Genomic DNA, 23,280 nt, shown 5'->3' with positions numbered 1-23,280 from the left:
TGCCTATCCAAAATAATCTGTTGTCTAGTATTTGATTTTCATTTTTAAAAAGAAAAGTTTAATAACATAGCTCGGACAAAATGCCTCAAAATGCATGATATTACATCTAATAATGTGCAAATCAACTTGCCCTTTAAAGGAGTGGTAGAAATCTAATGTAGATGTTAAATGGACAACTTCAAAGCTTTCATCTCAACATGGTATGTGACAAAACCTTACCCTATAAGTTTCTTTGTTTTTCTAAATAAATATTTCAAGCTATAAGGTGATTATGTATTTTTTCCATATATTTCAGAATAAAGAAAAATGCTGACCATAACTGTGGTATGTTCTGTCATCCCTTTTGCTTATCAGTGAGAAGATTCCACATAGACCATAAATGAATTGTGTGACAAAGCAGTATTAGGGAGAAATTTCAAATTAAAGCTTGAAAGTCAGAATAAGCATTATAATTAATGTGTAAATAGGATTTATGCCATTATAAAATATATTATAATAGTGGCTGTTACAGTAATTTCAAGTCACTTATTGTTGTTGATCTCTGATTGTGTGATCCATGGATTTGTAGCCTTTCTCAGAGTCTTTCATGTGCGTAGGGACTTTGTCCTAAATATGCAATTTTCCTTTTAAGAGAGAGGGAAATCAATAGTATGATGTTGTCTCAGTTGCTTTATATACTCCTCTGGCTTTTTTTGGGAGCAGTTCAGTATTGCAGTTTTGGGACAGCATTGACTCAAAGTAAGAAAAGAACAGAACAGTGTGCAATCATGCAATTAAGATTTGTTCATAAAGAAAATGTTACCAGATTTTTATAGTGGCTTGTCTTAGTTTAAACAAAATCTTTGAAACGTTTTACAGAGAACTGTGAATACTTTGGGTTTTCTTCCTTATTTTCAGATAAGATATTTTTTTTTTTATTTTGTAATTGCGTGAGTGTTTTTAATGAAGAGAAAAGGGTTGAATATAGGAGGAAGAGTTGGACTCTTGGAATACTTTAAAATGGAGCTTGCGCTTGGAGAACCCACGTTGTCTTCTTAAAAATCACACGTGTTGGAATGTTAAATTTACCCCGTGAGACTCAGAATTTAATTCAGTCAAACCCAGAAGTATTTACTGAATCAGTAGAATTAGTACAGGCAAAATAACATATGCCAAGAAACATGAAATTGTTAAATACTGTGCTCAGATGGAGAGGGAAGGATAGACATCGGTCTAGACGACCACTGGATGGCATCTTTGTTCCACAGAATGACTTCTGAAAACTCACTCCTTGGGCTTAAAAGTTCACTTTTATAGCAAATTGTTTGATGAGGATGCCAGCCCTCCTTATGTATAAATGTGTGTGTTTCAGTATCTGAACCAAAGCTCATTTTCATGATGAGGTTCCTCAAAGTAAAAAAGTTTTGCTTGTCAGACTGAAAAAATCCTAGTCCCAGCTATGATGAAAACATGGCTTACCTGTCTTCCATGTAGTACAAAACCAAAAGGATGTCTTCACAGATAGTGGGTTTCAAGGATGGAAGGAAATGATTCTGTGCAGGAGTTCCAGTGATGGTCTTTGTGCTGTTGCATTGGTTTTGATAATTTCACTGAAATCCTGGTTTGTGCCCAAATTAATGGTCTGTTTTTATTTCAGTAAATATTTGCTTATTTCTGATATCGTTACAGATTTTAAATAAAAATCGGAGCAGCTAAACTGCTGAGCAGGAGGAAGGTAAAAGATTGACTATACTTTCTTAATCTATTAAATAAAAGGAGAGATAAGTATAAATTCTTTTTAAAATTGTGTTCTTGAAGTTAAGACTTCTGTCTTGGCTTTTTTTTTTTAAATTCTTTTATTTTGAAATTCTGGATTCAAGTCGGTTTTTATGGAAAACAGAAAACTTCCTCTGTTTTACATAGTTCAGAGTTTGTGTTCTGATAACTACCGTGACAGGAGTTTGGTTTTGCCGTGGTTCGAGGCCTGTTGGATTTGGACCTCGTGAGTCCAGGGGTGATTCTTGCTCTGGTTCAAGCATTGAGGTTTTTAACCCCACATTTTCACTTCTAGAATGATAAACCTCTGACCTGGTCCCTGAATATTGGGCTGTTGGTTGTCATGTGGCCGAGCTGGTGTGCTGGGGGCAGTCCCCGGGCCTGTGGGACACGGCTGGAGCGTGGAGTGGGACAACTCCACACGGAGCTGCAGTTCCTGGGGTGGCCCTGGGACCCCGTGTGAGCCCCACGGACGTGCCATGGCTCGTGGAAGAGAGAACACCATCAGAGGGCTGGAGCAGCTCTGCTGGGAGGAAAGGCTGGGAGAGCTGGGATTGTTCAGCCTGGAGAAGAGAAGCTTCGGGGTGACCTGACTGTGGCCTTGCAGGGCCTGAAGGAGCTACAAGAAACATGGAGAGACAGTATTTGCAAGAGCCTGGAGTGACAGAAAAAAATGGGAATGGCTTCACACTGCCAGAGGGCAGGGTTAGATGGGATATTGGAAGAAATCCTTCCCTGTGAGGGTGGTGAGGCCCTGGCACAGGTTGCCCAGAGAGGTTGTGGGCTCCCCGTCGCTGGAAGTGTCCAAGGCCAGGTTGGACAGGGCTTGGAACAACCTGGGCTAGTGGAAGGTGTCCCTGCCCATGGCAGGGGGTGGGACTAAATGACCTCTAAGGTTCCTTCCGACCCAGCCCCTTCTGTGATTTTGCAACACTGTTCTCTGGAATTTCATTTTAAGAGAAGAAATGAAGTGCTTAACACTGATGGACAATAATAGAAGCTCATTTGTGCAGCATTTTTCTGACAACCATTGTAAAATTTTCCATTTCCTTCCTCAAGTGTTCAGCACATTTCTGCAGGTTCACACCATCAAAAATCCCTTCTTGACTTCTTCCACAGAAGAAAACAAAACCAGTATCTGACAAACCACAGAAGTCTTCCACCAAACTTGGCTGCTCTAGTGCAGATAACAGGGAAAGTATGGGAAGACAGGGAGGACCTAGATTATGTATTTCGGGATTTCCCTCCTTTGATTATCAGACCTTAATTGCAGCTTTTGGTTTTTAGTGTAGATGTTAAGCTTTTTACAAGTGACAAAGTATTCGAGGGTGCATAGGACAATATCTATGTAATTTAAAAAAAAAAATTAAATTAAGCTTTTGTTTGTTTGCTTTATACAGTAGTAGGAGTCTGGACTTTTCCATATGTATATTCTGAAAGGTTGTGCAATCACTCGTAGAATATGTTGAAATACAGTGTTTGTGTCAGTAATAGCCCCAGAACAGAATGTGCTGAATACAGATGGCTGTTTCCACAGCTCTGAGTCATCCCTCATGGAGGGAGGAGGTGAAAGATGCTTGGGAGATACAGGTGTGGAAACTCGCATTTATTGGTACTTTCTCAAGCTGTTGGGAAGGATATTCAGGGCCAAAAATGGCATGGGAAGTGCTATCCTCTTCTCAAATGCAGCTCAGTTTTCTAATACTTGTTGACACATTCAGCTGATTTTTGTGTGTTGCCAGAGAAAATAGCATCACGTGCTCAAACACACTTGGAACCCAGGCTTACCTGTGAACTCCTCATGGTCACAGAATCTTCCCTGGCTATTCCTGAAAATGCATCAGTGCCCATTTTGGTAGGAGCTTGTGGAACAGTGCAGGATTATAAATCCATGGTTTTGCTTTTAATTTCTCATGGGGGGGGTATGTATTTTACCATTTTACTGCTAGTTTCCATTCTAAAGAGAACAGCCGAACGCTTTGTCGTTAGTGGTGATCATTGCCTTGAGCTTCCTGACCATCCTGGTTTCACTGACACCACTGACTCTCAGGTGAAGACCCCTCTGTCACACCTCCTGTTAACAGTCAAATTGTCCCGCTCCTGAAGTTTTCCTGATAGAGTCAGAGAAATACTTAGTAATTTCTGAATCTAGAATATATCCTGTGAGAATGGAGACACCGATGGTTGGGCCTGAAGTTGGCCCAGCCCCTGGGCACGTGATGACTACTTTTGGAGCAGCAGATGGTCCACCAAGGGAATGTATTACACGCAGAATTGTTTTTATTTGGCTTTCTTTGTTTCACTGCAGAGATGACGATGACATCAATGACGTTGCCTCTATGGCTGGTGTTAATCTTAATGAAGAAAGTGCCCGAATCATGGCCACCAACTCTGACTTGGTTGGAACCCAGATCCAGTCCTGTAAAGATGAACCCTTCCTTGCTGCTATACCTCTCCACAAACGCATACTTGACACGGGTGAGCACCACACCTTTCCTTCTGCTGGTGTTTCCTTCAGAGTTCTGTGCTTCTGAGTAACACAATAGGCTTAGCACTCAAGGTTGTTTGTAAGCATTTGATTACACAGTCTTGTATTGCTAAACTTTCAAGGTTTTTCTGATAAAAGTAACTTACCTCAAGTTGGAGGAAAAAAAAAAAGCGTGCTGGTACTTTTAAACTTCATGCTTTTCCCATGTTTTTTATATCCGAGGATCTCAAAGCTCTTTGCAAACATTAATTATTTCTCACAATCCTCCTTCATGTTTTGCACATGAGAAGATTGAAACAGAGAGGTAAAGTAAGTAGTACAGGTCACAGAGGACACCTGTGAATAACATCTAACAGAATGTTGAAGTTTCCCGTCCAGATTTTCTTGCCCCATACAAACCAGTTATTCAGTTCTTAACACCTGCATCTACTTAAGTTCACAGTGATTTTCTTATGGCATTTTTTCAAAAAGCTGTATTTTTTGATCGTGGCAAAAAGGTGTATTTATTTATTTCTGCCATTTGAAAACAGAAGTTAAAAAATTTAGTAGAGTAACTCTTCAAAATCAGTGATGTTTTAAGGTTAGGATGTATGCTTAGAATGTATTTTATATTACATACTTCATTAATATACTCTGTATGTTCTAGTACCTAAAGGTGTATTTTTAAACATAATTTTGGTAATGTTTTCAGTGCCATCAGTGTCATCAGATACTAAGCTCAAATTATTTAGCAGTGTAAATCATATATTTCTATCAGACCTATGCTTACATCACAAATTTTTAGCGATCTGTTTCTTGTAGTTTTAAAGATAAGACCAAAATCTTGTTGCAAATCAGTACAGTTATTTCTTTGAAGTCATGTGGTTGCTTCTGAAATGTTATTTGTGTTTATGTTCATTGAATTAACGGGAGCCTTTTTATATTGCAGTTGCAGGCAAGTTCTTCATTGACCTGTTGTCAGCCTTCACTCTTGTACTTCCCTAAACGCCCTTTTAAGTTCCCCTTTGGAGAAGGGGATTGTTTTGCTGTAGTTCTCAGTGGGATGATGGGGTGAGGTGCTGTGCTCTGGGGAAGTGTGTGCAGCATTTTGTGAACTGCCTTCCCACCACCTGGGACTGGGAGCCAGCAAGGGCTTCGTGGAAAGCGTTTGAGAAGCTGGTGTGAGGGATCCTCACACAATAGTTGATACAGGTGGAAGAAAACAGAAAGGGAACAGACATAAAACTGTTAAAAAAAACGGGAAATCAGTGATGAACTTGCCACATAAGCCTTAATGAGCTGTCTGGGTGTAACAATTGCTGCACAATATGAAGCTGTAATTACAAGTGCAGGACTTACAGGAATCTGTACATACTTCAAGAGCCACAGAACCCATCACACTATTCATCACTGCCTTTTGGGGTTTGCTCCTCTGAGGAACAAATCCCGATGGCTGTTTTTGAAGCTTTATTGGCTTTGATAATTGAAATGAAACTTTCAAAGCTTTTAAAAGCAGCTGCAGGGATTTACTTTTCAAAAGCAGTGAATCCAGAAGAGCGACCACTCCTAGTGATCTCCTGCAGCCACTTTTAGAGCTTTATTTTGGCTTTACATGAAGCCTTTTATAGTTTTGAAAGTGGCTGTGGGGTTCACAAGTGGCTACTATCTGGGATCTATGGCTCTTGAGGAGAGAATTCTTTCAGCTGATTTTGAAGTTTTAGAAGCTTGGTTTTCACTGTGTGTGGCCAGATTTGTTGTTTGCTTAGGACCACACACAAATTTAGTAGTTTGTGCTACTGGGCACTTAAAATAACGACACTGTAAGTCCAGGACAAAGCTCAGTCTTGCCATATGTTGCTGTGCCTGGACACACCAGGACTGAGCAAAGCTCCTGTGACCTTCTCAAGCACATTAGGAAAACGTGTGTTATGTGAGTCCTCATTCTCCTGTTTTCATTATGCAATATTTTCAAATGCAATAAAAACACATTGTTTCTTCTTACTTTTACCTGAATGTGATTTAAACAGATGTTATTTTCTACCTTTGGATCTATTCATATTTAATCACTTCAGTTTTAGGGCAGGTTTTTAATGTCTGAGTAAAAGAGAGATTTGTGGTGTGTACAGTATTAGGAAACCACTCTTCTCTCCTTTCTCAGAAGCCAGATCTTTCAAGTTTTCTGTAATATTAATCTCCTCCTCTCTTTTCTGAGTAAGAGCTCTGTCGAGCAACACAGTAGTGTTCCCCAAAGGCTGTTTCAGAGATTGTGCTTCCATTCACCAGAGCTGGAATATAAACTGCTAAAGTGAGAGCAGATGCTCTTCAGACTTTGGCAGTAACCACCAGCCAGATGCCTCAAAGTTATAGTGAAAGAGGTTTCTTAATATACTGTGTGTTCTTATCTCTGCTTTAACTTGGCACTGTTATCATCCAAAGTTTATTTTAAATCTAAGTGACTGATATTGATCCTTCTAAATGGAAGAAGTAACTGAAAGGTAATGCATGCAAAGATATTCATCCACTTCCCACATGCTTCCTTATCCAATTTTGTATCTAGTCATTTTGGGCTGGTAATCATTGCCATTTGTTCCTGTGGGAAGGCAGGGCTGTGACTGTTTCAAGTTTTTCTTTGATACAAAATCAAGAGTGGGTATTTCTCAGCAGATAATGTATTTCTTTTGCTATTCCATTCAGGATCATAAAACTTTAAACCCTGATCTTTCTGCATGACAGCACAGCACAATGAAACATATGCAAAAAGGGTTGTAAGGCTTTTGTTTCTCTTTTTGGGAAGTTGAGAGGCAGAGGTTGATATTCATCATGCATGTGCATGCAAACTCTTAAACCCTTCTAGGTCTTTAACCTTGTTAGTAGAATGAGTAGTGTTTCTTTAGAGGGCAAACAAGCTGATTAGACCCTGACAAATAAACAGTGCTGACAAATCCTGGCTTTTCCATGTGGTTTTGTCGGAATGAAATGAGAAAAATAACCTTAATAATTTGTAATTGTTTCACTTTTTGTTCATTATTAAGCTATAAGAATGCTGTGTTAGGTTTTAGAAGCTAGTTTTTGGCATGGAGTTTTCACTGTTTACCAAATGGGGCATCACTCAATAAAGCAGGTTGTTTGAAGTGTGATGGTTTTCTCTAGTTTGTAACCATCTTGGGAAATCATTGGCTCAGGAATTACTTGATTCCAGTATTGTTTCTGAGCACAGATAAGAACTGGGCTGCACTGCATTTGATATTAAATGTTAGTGAAAGGTAGCAAAGGATGGGATAACAGATGATCCTTTTTATTATACCTGATAACTAAATCTATGGAAAAGGGGAACAGCTCTGTTGTGTACTTTTCTGGAAGGTCTTTTGACTGAGAGTCGGGGTCTCTAGAACCTTCACTCGGGGTTCCAAAAATCTTTGCTTTATATTTTGTTGTCAACAGAGCTTGGTGTTCTCGCAGGCTTAGAATCTGCAGCAGCTTGTTGACTCCCACACCTTTTAATTCTGACTGATTTCTTCCACAGATGATGCCATTTTGATTTTATTGAGTATCCCTAAAACACTCAACTTGGGGTGAATCTTTAACATAAATTAACTGTCCTAATGCAATACTAATGAAGCAGGAGTTTGGCATGCTGTGTTCTTTAAGTTAGATTGTTTCTTTCCCTTTTTCTCTTCATTTTCAGTGTTCTTTACCTAATCTTTCCAGTCCAGTTTTATTGTTACAGAGCACTGGATGAAAAGAATAATTACAAATATGGCATTCTGAGAAATGTGAGACTGGTTTGGCCATATTGAAAACATTTTAACTGTCCACCCTTTATCTTCAAGTTATTTTAACTTAAATATGATTCAAAATTCATCGGAGAATCATCAATTATATCTTTATTTCACATTCATTCAGAGTATTATACATCTGCATTAAGAAATCAAATTTTCTGTAGCGTGATTTTACAAAATACTGTCTTTATGTTTGTTATCTAGCATTGTTATAAATTTCCTTTGGAAAAAGTCTGTCATCTTGATAACATAGCATACATCTGCAGTATTTCCTACCACAAACTTAGAACTGGATTGTCTTGCTTCATACAAATAGATTTTTAGGCTAGGACACACAGAGTGGTGCATGCCAGTTACTATGAAGCTTGAAAATGGGCTGATGAATCCAAAGTCTCCTAGTTCAGTAGTTAAGAGGCCTACAGTGTTCCTTAAAACAGTTCAGAGAAGCTTGGCTTGGTAGAATTAAGCCACTGTCTCTATCAATGTAACAGTTCTAAGGTTAGCTCAACATAATTTATAGATTTACCTTTTTGTTCTTTTACATGTAAAATATTTTTTATTTCTGTCTCATGAAATTTTGATCATTGTCCTGCCTTGATTCTTTCTTTGTTCAGCCACACTTGAGTTGCATGTCTGCTATCAAACTGCATGTTAAAACATACAGAAAGAGCTTATCTGTGTTTTCTGTGTTCTGGAGCATATTGACTCTACCGTGTGGCATCACAGTGGCAGCAGTTGTATGCCTATGTATATATTTTAAATAAATAATTTGAATACTCTGGAAGGCATTTTACATTGCTAAACCATGTTAAAACCTATTGGGGTACCTTTGGTGGAACCAGGCCAGGAGATTTCAGAGCCTCTCTTTAAAGCATTTGTTACTGTTCTATCATCCCCCTTTCATGGGTTTGTTTGTCAACACTTGTATTCATGTTCGAGTGAGATGAAGCTGCTCTGTTTGTGGTTGCTCTTTCATATACAGAGCAGCTCTGACATTAAAGTGTGCTTATTTCTCTGGTTGCTTTACTTTAGAGGGCTTTTATAGCTGCTTTCCTTGCAGTGCTTGTGGGGTCTGAAATTCTGAGCTCTCTGGTTGCCTGGCAATGTAATTTTGTGTTTTCACTGCACTTTTTGTTGTTGTGACTTAGTCGTTTTCATTGCTGACTTTTAACTTTTTATCCATGAGTTGATTTGTCTTCAAACTGAAATACTCGTTTTAATCCCATTTTTTCCACCAGCACCTTTCTGTCAGGATGAGCTTCTCGAATGCCTGTGGATGTAACTCTTGACTGTGTTTGGGTGTTGCTCTAACATGCACCTGTTTATAAGCTTAGCATTTTGAAGTTATCCTAATGACACGCTTAGTCCACTCAAACTGTACCTAAAATGGAGTTTTCTGTGATTCTACTTTTTTTTTCTCAGGAAAAAAAGTCATGTTAGGTATTGTATAATCCAAATGGCAAGTTACTGTGCATGCCAACTGCACTGACTTTCTCTGGTTCCTGCAAACTTAAGTCTGTCACTGCAGAGATGTGGCAGGTGTGGAGGTGTATCTGCATTCTGACATCTGGAATAGTTCTGAGTTAGGGCTTTTTTCATTAGTATAAAACAAGCAATTTGCTAGAAATTGTATTTAGATTAGAAGGTGTGCACTGCTCCCAGTGTTATAATCAATGTCCACAGTCATTATAATTTAGTTCCTTATGTTGAGTTTGGAGTTTATTGTACATGTTCAATAGAGAATTTGGTTTTATATTCCAACTTAATCAATTGCTAATGTTACAATATTATAAGACAATTATATGTTATTTACATTTATTATTTCCTTTTCAAAAAGGTGGGAATACATTCCCATGTTAGTATCAGCAGCAGTGTTGCCAAATAAACATAACCAGTAAGTACTTCAGCAGAATGTTAAACCATATTGTTGTTCTTTCTTTAATAGGTCCATGATTAGACTTCCTGTTTTACAAGATGTCCCAACATGTGTTGGAATGGTAACTTCAGTACCACCTGAGAGCTTGGAGTCTGCCTTTCTGTGAAAGGTAGGGCAGCTTCTGTTCAATCTTTTAGTGTACTTCCAAGGTTTTCTTTTTATTAATCTTATTGGGTCTGCAACACTCCAGAATCTGAGTTATGCTTTTAGCAGTATCACCTGTAGGTGTCAGAACTGATGTTATTTCATCAAGCAGTAATTTCTCAAAATAAATATGGTTAATTTAGCTCTGTTTAAACTACAGTTATTTATGAAGAAAATGATGCTGCTTATTCAGGCATCATTTTCAAAGGTTTTGCTCCAGTTGAACTGAGAGCATGACCATACTACTTGCTCTTAGAAACATTTGGAGAATTCAAGTTTTTTTTTCACCATAATAATTTTGTTTTCACCAGTTTTTCGTTCTGTTTTGTGAATGTAGTGAAAGAGCCATCTCTAAAAGGTCTTGCTATTTTTGGAAGGCAGTTCTGGCCTTCAGGGCATACCAAAATATGTCACCCAGCTTCAGAATAAGTTTGTATCTGGGAATTGAATGGCTTAAATTTCTTGGTCTCTGCAAAGGAGAGTAAAATTAAGATCATCATTCTGTGGAGATTCATTTATAAAATCTATCTCATAAAGAGATTTTTGGTAATAAATATTGGATGTAAAATAAGAACAATAAAAAGAAAACCTTAGAGAGCCATTCAATATTGCAATAAAGCTGACTTATGTTATCCCTGTAGGCATACTCCATGCTCTAGAGGTGGTGCTCATGTCCCAAAGCTCAACACATGTTGGAACATCTTTGTGGAGGAGGAAGTCATTGATCAGTGAGCAGCATCTTCAAGGATCGTTTAAGGGGGAAAAAGTAAAAGGTAATATTTTTTCAAATATGTTGAAATGATTGTTCATTATGTTTATTTGGCAATCCTGCTGCTCATACTAAGGTTGTAGTGTTTTCATTTCTTAAAATTACTGAGAAACTTCATAAACTTCCCTTTAGTCTTTCCTTCTCCCCTGAGTTTGGGTTGCATTTGTTAGAACCTCCTTCATGTTGCTGAGATTACAGCAAACAAGTCCCGATTCAACTCCTTGGCAATTTGACATTTTTTTCAGTGGTTATGATACAGAGGGGGCTAATCTGTGATTTAACCAGTTTTACTAGTGTTAACTAAGTCAGAGCCAAATGCTGAACTGGTACAAGACGTTCTCCTGCTGCCTAAAGGGTGTTTGTTTTCAAGGAAGTGGCTGCGACACCGTGTTGTGCAGGATGAGGCACCACCCTCTGTTCTTGCACAGTGATGTAGAAGTGCAACTTTATTATAAACTATCCTAAACTAAAGCTGTCTTGACAAAGTTAAGTGGCCGTGTCTGACCTGGATAAGTGTAGTGGTGGATGATCTGGTGGTGCTCTGTTTGGTGTTAATGAATGTGGCACAGTGTCTTGGCAATTTTTCTCCTTACCCTGGGCATACACAGATGAAGGTGCTGACATTTTGAAGTTCAAGTTATGATCTTCAGCCTGTCCTTCTGGTATCCTTTATCATGTCCTGGGGTTTGTGCATATCCTCTGTCTGATGTGCCCATCTCACCTCCTTAAAAAGTTCCTCATGTTTAGCTGGTCTGCCTGGCATCAGACTTGTAGTGACAACAGTGGTACCTGTTCAGATTAAAGTGTCAGAGAGATGGTTTCTCTGGGAAAAAAACCTGCCAAAATAGCTGCATTGTTCACAGAAATTGCTTTGAAAGAACAGAAGCATATCAGCAAATTCTTGGAGTTGGTACTCCTTTAATGCTGTGGGTGTGGTGGAGGGTGTGTTCTGTTGCTGTGCTATAGGATGCTGGCATCTGTGTTTGTCACCTCTGATGTTCTTACAACCATCCCTGTCCCCATCTCTGTCTCACCTGATGTGCTCTCATAATCATGTACGTCTTGTGTTTAAGTCTGAGGTCCTGTTTAGTGTCTTGAGCTTGGCTTAAGAAGCACATTTTTCTAATCTGCATAAAAGCAGACAGGGGATAAATCCCCAGCTAACAGCTTCTCTGTTGTTTTCTTAAGAACTCCTATTGGTGTCATTGCCATATTAGTCTTCCAGATCTTCCTGATCTGGTCCCTGTAACAATCTCTTGATATGACTATGTAGTGAATCAATGCACAAAAGTCCATTGGGGCATGTACTATTATTCATAAAAATAGTGAACATATTTTCCAGTTCTCTGCAGTCACTCTGTGTTTATTCTTGAATGTTCCTAAATGTCTTTGGACATTGTTATTGAGTTGTATTTTTTGTTTTGGGAAAACTAAGATGAAGAAAAAAGAGTCGTGTAACTGTGATCTGTGTGTTGTAATTTGACTTGTTGAGACCTGCCCCTATTTTAGTTCTCATCCCCTCCTGTCTTGTGCATTTTGCTCACACTGTTCAGTTGCTGCAGCACAAATTACTGGGATTATAGGGTAGGATGTGGATCTGGATGTAGTTCTCAGAGACTCTTTGACCTTCAGTGCCTCCCTTTTAATAACTTCAGCATCCTCCCTTCTTTTAGAACATACATGTCAAATGGCACAAAAGTAATCTTAAAGATGAATTATTTAAAGAGAGGGAATTGTACATCAAAATTAAGGATATTGTCTTTCTTTAACACATTGAGATTTTGATTTCTTCTGAAAGAAATTAGGAAGCATACAGCTTAGTTGCAGAAGAAAACAGGGAACAGATTAGTTGTAGTACCTTCTGTTTCTTCAGAGTTTACATTCCTTCTGTCCTCTCTGATCAGGCTGTAAGGCTTCCTTGCTGTCTGAATGCCAAGTGTTCTCTCCTCCCAGGTGCACTGTTTATATGCATGTGCTCCCATGATTTGTGGCAACTCCTTCCCTTTTCCAAGCCTCCACATACCTGTGCACAATGTTGTCTGGTGACTGCCCTGGTTCTGGTAGAGACAAACCACCAAGGGTAATAAAAAAGGCTCTTTAGGGATGATTAATAGCTACCTTTCAGCTGTTTAATTATCTAGCTTAGAGTCAGAAGTTTGGAAACTGGATTGTCTGGTTATATATACTTTAGGACAGATCTCTTCTCAAAATAGTTTTTTTCCTTTTGCCAAAAAGTATGAATTATGTGTGAGTTCCCAGACTTACCCTCTGGTTGAGACTTCTTAAAGAAGTGAAGGCTTTTTTGGGGTCCATCTTATATGATTTTCATCAAAAAACATTAATTGTAGAGGTAAGGTTAAATAGGATTCTTGAGAAATTCTTTCTCTACTTGAAATTTTTTTTGTCCTGTCCCAAATCCTACTGACATGCATATAAAAGCTTTGAATAAGCACAGAAAATACCATCAGACATTTTGGCCAGGGTTACACATAGATTTTGAATGGAAACAACTATTTCTCTGGCTCTGTTGTGTTAAAATAATTACACCAATATGACCCTCTAGAATGGAACTATTTTTCTGGTTTTCCCTTGACAAGAATAAGAGGTCTTAAACAAAATTAGAAGGTAAAAGTTCAAAACAAGCAAAAAGGTTGCTTTTGCCAGGTGGGTAGTTAAGTTGTGGAACTCGTTGTTTTAGGATGTTTCAGATTCAAAAGATTATTTGAAAAATTAATGTGAAAAACATTCCATCTTGACCTAATAGAGAGACAGATAAGATGCTCTATTTTAGGACAGACTGAGGCTGTGTTTTGGTGCACAGTTAGCACTATGCACCTTTTTTTCCAAATAGTCTTCTGGCAGCATCTCCCACTACTGGTGTTAGAGAAAGGATGATGGACTATATTACCCAGTGTAGCTTTACTTAACTTTTTATACAATTATATCAATACATAACTATTATAGTGTAGTTTGTACTGAATAAGTTAAATCCACTATAGTGCCTGAAACACACTTTGAGTGGTGTTGTACCAGTGCATTCACACTACAGAGCTCAAGAGTCTTAGTTGAATCTTACTTTGCTAAAATAGTTTGGTTGGCATTTACTTTGGAGGGAGCAGGAGGAGAAGAGAATATTAAAAATTGTGTAGTGTTTATTCAGCATTTTTATTCTCTTAAGTTACATTTCAGTTGTATGGCTGGTTATTTTTTTTCCTGCTGTCTTGCACTGAAAATGGCTGTGAATTTTGAGGATTTTAATCTGCAAGTTTGGAATTTGCTACATTACTTTTAAAAAATAACTGATGTTTCATTGGTTTCTCAGTTTTACAAAATGCTTCCTGGGCAATCATCTCAAGGTGGGTAGTTCTGAAGAAGCAAGGAGCAAATACTACACCCAACAAGTTGGGAGTTCTCAGGGAGATTGTCCACTTTTATCCAGAAGCTGGCTCATGAGATAATTCTTACCCTGTGAGAGGAGGAATGTTTTTTTTACAAAAAAACTTACTGAAGTAATTAGTGTAGGGTCTTCCATTGTTTTGTAAATAACAATTAGGAGGTGATAAAAGTCATTCTCTTTAATGCAGTCAGTTATTCCCTGTGAAGGTGAACTGGAAGTGTAGTGTTGAGCAGTATCAGATGTTGGTTTACGGAATCTTTCCCGTTGCTTTCAGCTGGTTGGAGCTGTGGAATATAATCTTGGCCCTCACAGAGGGGGTGCTGGTTTGTACCTGCTCGAGGGAATCCTGTCCCAGGTCTCAAGGCACTTGGCACAGGTTCTCTCTACTTTGGCAGGAGCACTCCCTCCCCTGGGGCTCCCCCAAACACGCCCCAGGTCACAGGTTCCTCAGAGGCGCTGCTCCAACAACTCCATTGGCTGGGTTTGGGAAGGGAGCAACTCAAGTTTTATGGTCTCTCCTTTCTTCGTCCTGTCTTCCAGCACCAGACAGGCTTAACAGGACAAGTCGGCATTGATTAAATTATTATGCATTTAGTTAGTAAGAAAGACCTAAAGCGAAGTTTTATTTAAGGGACTGAAACCAGAAAATTACAGCTAAAATCACCATACTGTTTCTATTGCCTGGGATCACTAGGTTATCTCACACCCCTAGGAATCTCTAATCTCAGTCATCAGAACTAGAAGTTGCTGTTTGTGCTATCACTCTGTTTAACGAGCTCTGCCTTAAGTTTTTGGTAGTAAAAGTGTGGCTCCCCACCACAACCCTGGGATATTCTGTGCCCAAACAACCTCCTCAGTGTTTTCCTTTCCCGTGTTCCATCCCTCACTCTCTAGCTTCATATTTAGGGTTGGGTTTTCCCCTCATAGCACCCGGAATGCAGTGCTGATGGATTACTTTGTAGGTAGAGAACACTGCTCTGTGGAAGATACACCCTGTTCTTAAGTTCCACCCGATGAGGTTGGGAGAAGTAAGTTCCATAATTGCTATTTATGCTTTTCAGGGTGTCAAGGGTCCTTACTGCATTAGAGTTGTTTCCCCTTTGTGTTTAGTCAGCCTGATAGTTAACTGGGGTTGCTCAGTTTAGAGTTATGAATTCAATAGTATCAGACAAAGTACCCATTGCTTTCTGTTGATTTTGTGGCTTGCTTTCTGTAGAGACCACACATTCTGTGTCTTAGGACATACAAATACTGCTCGTCTGCTTTTAGAAGGTGAACTGCTCTCCCCTACACCCCAATCTTTTCAGCTCATAGTTTCCAGAGTTCCTGTGTATTGTAAGTCTTGTGTTGTATTTAATTACATGTAATTGTACAGAGTTTAAGGTGTTTCAGGTATTTCACTGCTGACACCTACAGCAGAACTATAAAATCTTCGGTTTCCCTTACGCTGTTGAAATGAAGGAATGGAATTTATGAAAGAATGGAATAGTTTGAAGGCTGCAGAAATTCAAGTGGTAGTGTTTCCAATACCAAAATAGCATTTTCCTGATGGGAAAGATTGCAAGGGGGGTGAGGTGCCTAAAACCGTGGTGGTTCTGTTGGAATAACAGAGGAAGGGGCTCGAGCCTGCAAATGTAGGTGCTGCCCAGGGCACAGCCCAGCACCTTGTGTTGTGGGGATGAGGGAGCTGGCTGGGCACGGCCAGGTGCTGCTTTGCTGCATTGTTCCAGAGCTGATGCTGTTGAATGAGGTTAAATAAAAGCTTAAACAATGTCTCAGATCCAAGGGGGATGAACTTTTGTCTCTATTTTGTGGTATGCAAGCCAACTCTAATGGCAGGAGGGGCCTGGGCCTGGGGAGGCTGGGTCCAGTTTCATCGTGGGGCAATATTTCATGCACACAATTTAAAGTTTAAAAGCTGCTGCTGGTATTAGGATGATAGGATTGAGTGCTTTCTGCATTTCTGGCTGACCTGTGGCTAGGGCAAATAGACACTAATTATGCACCCCCCCATGTTTCTGGTGAAGGACAAGACAAACTCAAACCCAAAATAGATGCTGTTTAACTGTTTAAAGCCAGTTCTTCAAGGTTTTTCTGTTTTAAGTGTAAACGTAAAGAGATTTTATTCAGGCACTCAATAATTTATCACATCAATAATCAGAGTCAGACCTGATGTTTTACAAATAATTTTTTTTAATCTTTGATCTCAATCCTGTCAGTCCTCTTAAAATATAAATTATTAAAGTAACTTTTTGATTCTTTGAAAGCCTATCTGCAAAGACAGTATTTTTCTTCTGCTTCTCAAATAGGGCAGTACTCTCCTTACGATTTGTTTCAGTTTTTGATCAATAAAATATAATTAAACTTTTAAAGTGCAGCAAAGCTAGTACCTTTCAGATAGCTAAGCAGATGACAGCAAGCTTTTCACTTCTTGGGACCTGAAAAGTTTTCAATTACAAGGTTTAGGTGCTTTTATGTTTGTAAAAAACAATCTTGTGCTACTGACACACATGCCAATATCAGAATAATATTGCTGAACGTTTTTTCCCTCAAGGTTTTTGGAACTTATATACAAGTTCTGACTTTATAGAAACTCTATTGCAATATCTCACACTTTTAAATATAATATTGTTTATTTGTAACAAAATATTCTAACACACTTCTTGCATGCTGTCTCATATAGTGTAGATCTTTATTAAATTCTGATTGAACCAGGATTTGCTATTAAAGCTTCCAAACATGTAATTAAGAATTAACATGTAGTCAGACCTTAGTGTGTTGTTCTGTAATGCTTGGCAGATTCAATATTTGGACTTTGGGGGTATTAATTTGTCCCTCATATTTCCTATATAGGATACTGTGACTCAACTGGCTGCTTTGGTAGCCTCTGATGCCTCTGAGGGTGTGTTGCAACCAAGTCCTGCCACAAAGAACTGAAGTGTTCATGCAATCAACCATCAATTCTTGATGGTCCTGTACAGTTCTGGGGTAAAGAGAACTGGCAAGAGCACTTGAATAAAGAATATGAACTTAGTTGTGTCTTTAAAAATATCAAAACTCAAATTCAAGTGGAGAGATGGGTTAAAATTATAGCTTGGAGCATTGCTTTGCTCCAGCTCCTTTTTTGTTGTTAACCTTGATGATGTTTTTATCATAGCTCCAGGAAAAGTTCAAAATTACGTTGCTGAAGTAATTTTAAAGACTTGAAGCATATACTTGTTATCCAAATGTCTAAATTTAACAAATGTATTATTTAAAAGTAAACAACTCTTTTCAAATTACACATATCATGATGGTTTTGGTCACAAGACTACAAGTTAAAATTGTCACGTTATCAAACTTAAAGCACATTGAGATGGTCACCAAAAAATCAGAAGTTCAAATTTTTAAAGAAAAAGAAAGCAGTCTATTGATAGAAGTAAGTTCATTTTTTTTTGTTGTTGTTTAGTCTTTATTTTCTCTTTGGATTTTTGGTTTCTGCTCATATGTAAGTGTATATATTGTAAAGAGTTAGTGCAATGATTAGATGGTGCAATTCAGAATTCAGAATACTAGAGCCTAAATAAAAATATTTCTAGATGAAGCCACTGTCCAGTGACTTGGTTAGAAAGATGAATAATAGTGAGGATATCTGTGTTTTGCAATACAATTAACTATGTTTAATATTATAGAATATATGTGTGTATATACACATTTCTTAAAAATATAGATCGTATTTCTGTTCCCAGATTATTATCACTTTAAGGAATCTTGAAAAAGGGAAGAGAAGCCTTTCTGTGTTAAAACTGGGAAAAGTAATTATGCAGACTAGAAGAATATGTCAGGAATTTCCTATATAGAGATCAGCATTATTTTCCTTTGATGGAATTCCAATATGCTTTTTATAAATGAGAGTGGATGAAACTCAGATGTGACAGTGAAGAAAAATAATACTAAGCATTTAATACAGAAACATATGAAAATTAACAGATTTCAGCCCTTTGTGTAGGTTCAGTTTCTATTTTTTCTGAGTAGCAGAAAGCAGAACAAGACAATCTCTGAGCAGTGGTATCACAACCTCTCTTGGGTCAGTGGATCAATCCAGTGGTGTGAACAGCTGTATGAAAGTATAAGTAGGCCACAATTTCCAAGTGTAGATGAAATTGGTAGTTTTCCCACCCTTGCCCCAAGTACAATCCAAGTATTTCAGCAGCCTGCCAAATCTCCATGTAGTATAGAGCTCTGGAATGCACCCTGCTTCTCACATCCTATGCTAACAGGGCTTTAACTGGTGTAATTTAGAGCAGGGAAGATGTGATGATGCTTCCACACATGATGAATGTTGTGCATGACAAGTTGACTTCTTAAAAATTTATCTTTTTGTAGTCTGCTTTCTTGATGCTAATTCATTTGGGGGAAAATTGGTATTCTTTTTTCCTTATCCTGTTTTCCAAAGAATTCTAGCCTTAAGTGATCAAATAGTCCATTTGCCTTTTGTTTTCCCCTTCAGGTCATTTTTGAGTCCATTGATAAATCAGGAGCTGGAGAGCCCCTCTGTGTGTCTGAGTTGAGGGGGAAATCAATGGATTTTTTTCCCTTTCTTTGCTCCCTGCCTGGTTGGCTGCCAGTGAGCAGCGTGGGACAGCCTGGCCGGGCTGTCCTCAGGGTGCCCAGCCAACAAACTGGACAAACACGGACCGGGAGATGTGCCAGGGGTGATCCTACATGTGTGAGGGATCTAAGGGTGTTGTGCTGTAATAGGGAATACAGAAGGACATGCAGGACAGGGATCATTGAATCACTCAGATTGTAACTTGAGTGGTCATTTGGTCCAGTCTCTTGCTCAAACCTGGGTCAGCATTTAATTCAGACAAGGTTGTTTAGGGCATTATCTGTCTGAGTCTTAAAATCCTGGGAGGTGGGAGAGTCTACAACTATTTTGTGCAAAGTGTTCCAATACTTAATTGTCTTCATAAAAGAATTCTTCCCTATATCCAGTCAGAAACAGCTGTTTCAGTTTATGAATTTATGTCTCATTCTTCTTCCAGGCAGCCTCAGTAAAGAGTCTGACTCCATCTTTGCAATAAATTCCCCCCTAAGCCCTCTTTCTCCAGGATGAACCCTCAGGTTCTCCTCTTACAGGTCGTATGCTCCAACTCCATAACCACCTTGCTGACTTTTCCTTGGACTCAAGTTTTTTCAAGTTTTTCTTGTACCAGGTGACCCAAAATGGCAGTATTCTGGATGTGGGCTGGGTGAGGAGGAAGAATTGCTTCCCTTGATGTTTTGGTTCCCATTGATCCACTGTTTTGCTGTAGACACAGCCCACTGTGCTGCTCATTCATCACTGCCAGGGTGCACTGCTGGATCCTGGGCAGCCTGCTGGCCTCCAGGCTCTTCCTGCTTCCCATCAGTGCTGCTGCCCTAGGAGGCAGGCAGTCCCCAGCTGGTGTTCCAGGGAGTGAGTCCATCCCAAGTGCTTTGCACTCATCCTTCAGGAATTTCCTGAGGTTCCTTTCCCTCTGCACCTCAGTGTGGTGCCATCTGTGGTGAGGATGGGCTGTGGCTCACCCCTGAGGTCACTGTTAAAAAGGCCAAGTCCCAGGACAGATTCCTGAGGGACTCCATGGCCTCCAGGTACTTTTCTGGACTTGAGAATACTGTGTTGAGGGACTTCAGGAGAAGAAAGTTACTGGGATATTGCAGAGGCTGATGAAGAGGACAAAGGACAAGAATCTGAAGGAACCAGGCGTCTCAGAATGGTCTGTTGGTTAATGGATGAATTTCTGAAGAGTTAAATGGACAAGACAAACTGTCAAGTGGTTGAATTTACTTAGAATAAAAGTCTTTAAAATCAGAAAAACCTTTATTGTGTAAAAACCAAGATGTGACAGTTCTTTATTAGGAAAGGGGTGTGTGTGTTTTCAGGGAAGTTGGGTAGCTGTAGTTACACCACTGAGATTCAAAGAATTTTACCAATAACTCACTCATACCCTTACCTAGAATACTTGGCAGAATTTTCCATCTCAGACCTCATTTCTGGATACTAGTTAATTAAATTTCCCTTCTTTCTTGCATCCTTCAGATTAGGGTTTTTTGATTGATGGCTTTGCTTACACATGTTTGCATAATAAAATGGTGCATGCTCAAGTAGGCCTTGATAGTGCCAGTCTGACTCGGAGGAGTCTCTCCTGCCCGTAGGAATCGTCCTCCTGACTTCAAGGACTTCATTTGCCTGGGTGGCACTTGCAGCCTTGGGATTTAATGTGTGTGTCTGCTTTCCATTACACGTTCAGCTCTCAGCAGCCTGAGCGGGGTTCCAGCTCTATTACACACCACAAATTGGGCACCAAGAAAGGTTTAATTTAGTTTTTTCCACGATAAGGCAAATATCAGTTAAAAGGCATATATATGTACATTGTGCTGCAGTCCTTAGGGTAACGTGTGCGATACGGAGCCGGCGATGGCTTAACTCGGTTGAAGAGGTAACGGCTTCAAAGAATCATTAAAAAAACGAACACCGGCAAGAGCTGGCGAGGAGAATTGTGCCGTGGGAGGCGCGGCAGCGGAGCCGGGGTACGGCAGCACTGAGATGGGCTCGGCAGGAGCCGCGGGAAGGGGCCGGTCCGGTGATGGAGCTGCGGGAAGGGGCCGGTCCGGTGATGGAGCCTCGGGAAGGGGCCACTCCCGCTGCTGGAGCCGCGGGAAGGGGCCGGTCCGGTGATGGAGCCTCGGGAAGGGGCCACTCCTGGTGATGTGCTGCTGGAAGGGGCCGCTCCCGGCGGGACGGGAGCCAAGGAAAGGGGCTGAGCCAAGGAAAGGGAGACGCAGGAAGGGACCGCTCCCGGTGATGGAGCGGGCGCTGACAGGAGCCGGCGGTGCTGCCGAGCGCTGCCAGCTCGGCTCCCATCACACACGGGGATGGAACTGAGCACCCAGCCGGGGAACACACTGCTCCCATCAGACACGGGGATGGAACTGAGCACCCAGCCGGGGAACACACCGCTCCCATCACACACAGGGATGGAACTGAGCACCCAGCCAGGGAACACACCGCTCCCATCACACACAGGGATGGAACTGAACACCCAGCCAGGGAACACACCGCTCCCATCACACACAGGATGGAACTGAGCACCCAGCCGGGGAACACACCGCTCCCATCACACACAGGGTGATGGGAACTCACTGCTCCCATCACACACGGGGATGGAACTGAGAACCCAACCAGGGAACACACCACTCCTGTCACACACGGGGTGATGGGAACACACACACAGGGTGATGGGAACACACCACTCCTGTCACACACGGGGTGATGGGAACACACTGCTCCTGTCACACAGGGTGATGGGAACACACTGCTCCTGTCACACAGGGTGATGGGAACACACACACGGGGTGATGGGAACACACCACTCCTGTCACACACGGGGTGATGGGGTCACACAGGGTGATGGGAACACACACAGAGGGTGAGGGTGACACACGGGGTGATGGGAACACACACACGGGGTGATGGGAACACACTGCTCCTGTCACACACGGGGTGATGGGAACACACACACGGGGTGATGGGAACACACCACTCCTGTCACACACGGGGTGATGGGAACACACCACTCCTGTCACACATGGGGTGATGGGAACACCCTGGCTCTCACTTTCTCCACCTCATTTTTAGGCGTGTGATGGTTCCTTGCCCTGGAGTTTGACCAGGCAGAGGTGGGAACGCCTCACCAAACAAACAAGCCTCCCATGTTTGTGTTGGCTCGGAGGCCCCTCCACAACCAAGGGTTCCTCCTGCAGTTCACACTTTCCAAAATAGTCTCAAACAAAGGTCCTGGGGTGGTTTGCACACCTGTTATGTGTCCCAGCCAAAGCGCTCTGAGAAGTTTCGTGCTCATTCGGTGGAAAACTGACTCGGTATAATCAGCTTATTTATTCCTTTATGGTGGGTCATCTCTAATGATCCGCACAAAATGCAACTACTGATGTTTTCCTGTATGAAATATATATATATATATATATATATCTGTGTGTGCACACAGGGAGTTTACTATACAGAAAACTGTCCTGCTGGAACAACTCACATACATGCCTTGGTAGGACTGTAGCTTAGATTGGTGTGTATATTCATGTATCTACGGTTTTATATCTAATACTTAGTAATTATTTTGATGAATTTAGGGATCCTTAAGTGTTACCTTTATCATTCTTTCAGTAGCTTAGGTGTTTTTAAATGTATCAATACATTAGGCTGCAGACTGTTTGCTTGTCTTATAAACTCAGCATGAAGTATCAAATGTCCAAGTAGCTATGAATATATGTTTGGGGGACAACTGGTGTTTCTAAATAACTTTTTAATATGACTTTACTTCTTCATATTCAATTAATAGGGATTTTTTCCCTAAAGAATTTTGTTGTCAGTACTATGCCAATAGTGGAGGCTAAAGGATGGAACGCTGTGCTTTGGGCTGCAGCCTCACCTCATGGACACTGAAATTCATTTGCAGTAATGCTTCTGAAAACAAATTGCTTTTTCTTGTGTAGAACAACTGAGAATTCAAATTGTCTCATATTCTGTTATGCTTTCTTGTAATATATTAGGATAAACTTCAGCAAAGTTCTCAAATGCTTTCAAGTGTTAAGGAAATTCTCTGATTTCTCTTTCAAACTTTTAAAGTACAGTCACGTCCTTTTCAAGGATCATGAATGTGTCACCAAAGCCACGTAAATACACAGTCATGGATTTTTCTGTTCAAGAAAATGAAGTTATGACTTAAAGCCCTTTAGAACTTTGGGGTTTCATTTGTGGGGGGTTAAGCTAATTCTGTTTTGTTTTGTTTTCTTTGCTTTAGCTAAAAAACTAGGAATTACTGATGTGCCAGCTGAGGTCGTTACTTTTATTTCCCATGCAACACAGAACAGATTGAGGACAGTGATAGAAAAAGTGACAGTGATAACCCAGCACCGGATGGAATCATACAAAGTAAGTGTACAAACAAAGGTGTTATATTTTACAGAGAGGTGTGATGCTGGTTTTTCTTAGCA

General features: G+C 40.3%; 1 protein-coding gene across 1 annotated transcript in view; it reads left to right on the top strand.

The window, feature by feature from the left end:
- Positions 1–23,280, top strand: part of LOC113993861 (transcription initiation factor TFIID subunit 4-like) — a 146,370-nt gene that overhangs the window by 41,213 nt on the left and 81,877 nt on the right. The window contains 2 exon segments of the mRNA XM_027732400.2: positions 4,064–4,233; positions 23,088–23,218. Coding sequence (XP_027588201.2) covers positions 4,064–4,233; positions 23,088–23,218 — 301 coding nt within the window.

The sequence above is a fragment of the Pipra filicauda genome, unplaced genomic scaffold (genome assembly GCF_003945595.2).
Source record: "Pipra filicauda isolate LSUMZ 115617 unplaced genomic scaffold, ASM394559v2 scaffold43_size3849885_pilon, whole genome shotgun sequence".
Taxonomy (NCBI): Eukaryota; Metazoa; Chordata; class Aves; order Passeriformes; family Pipridae; genus Pipra; species Pipra filicauda.
The sequence above is the reverse complement of the archived record's forward strand: the minus strand, read 5'-3'. Positions and strand labels throughout refer to the sequence as shown.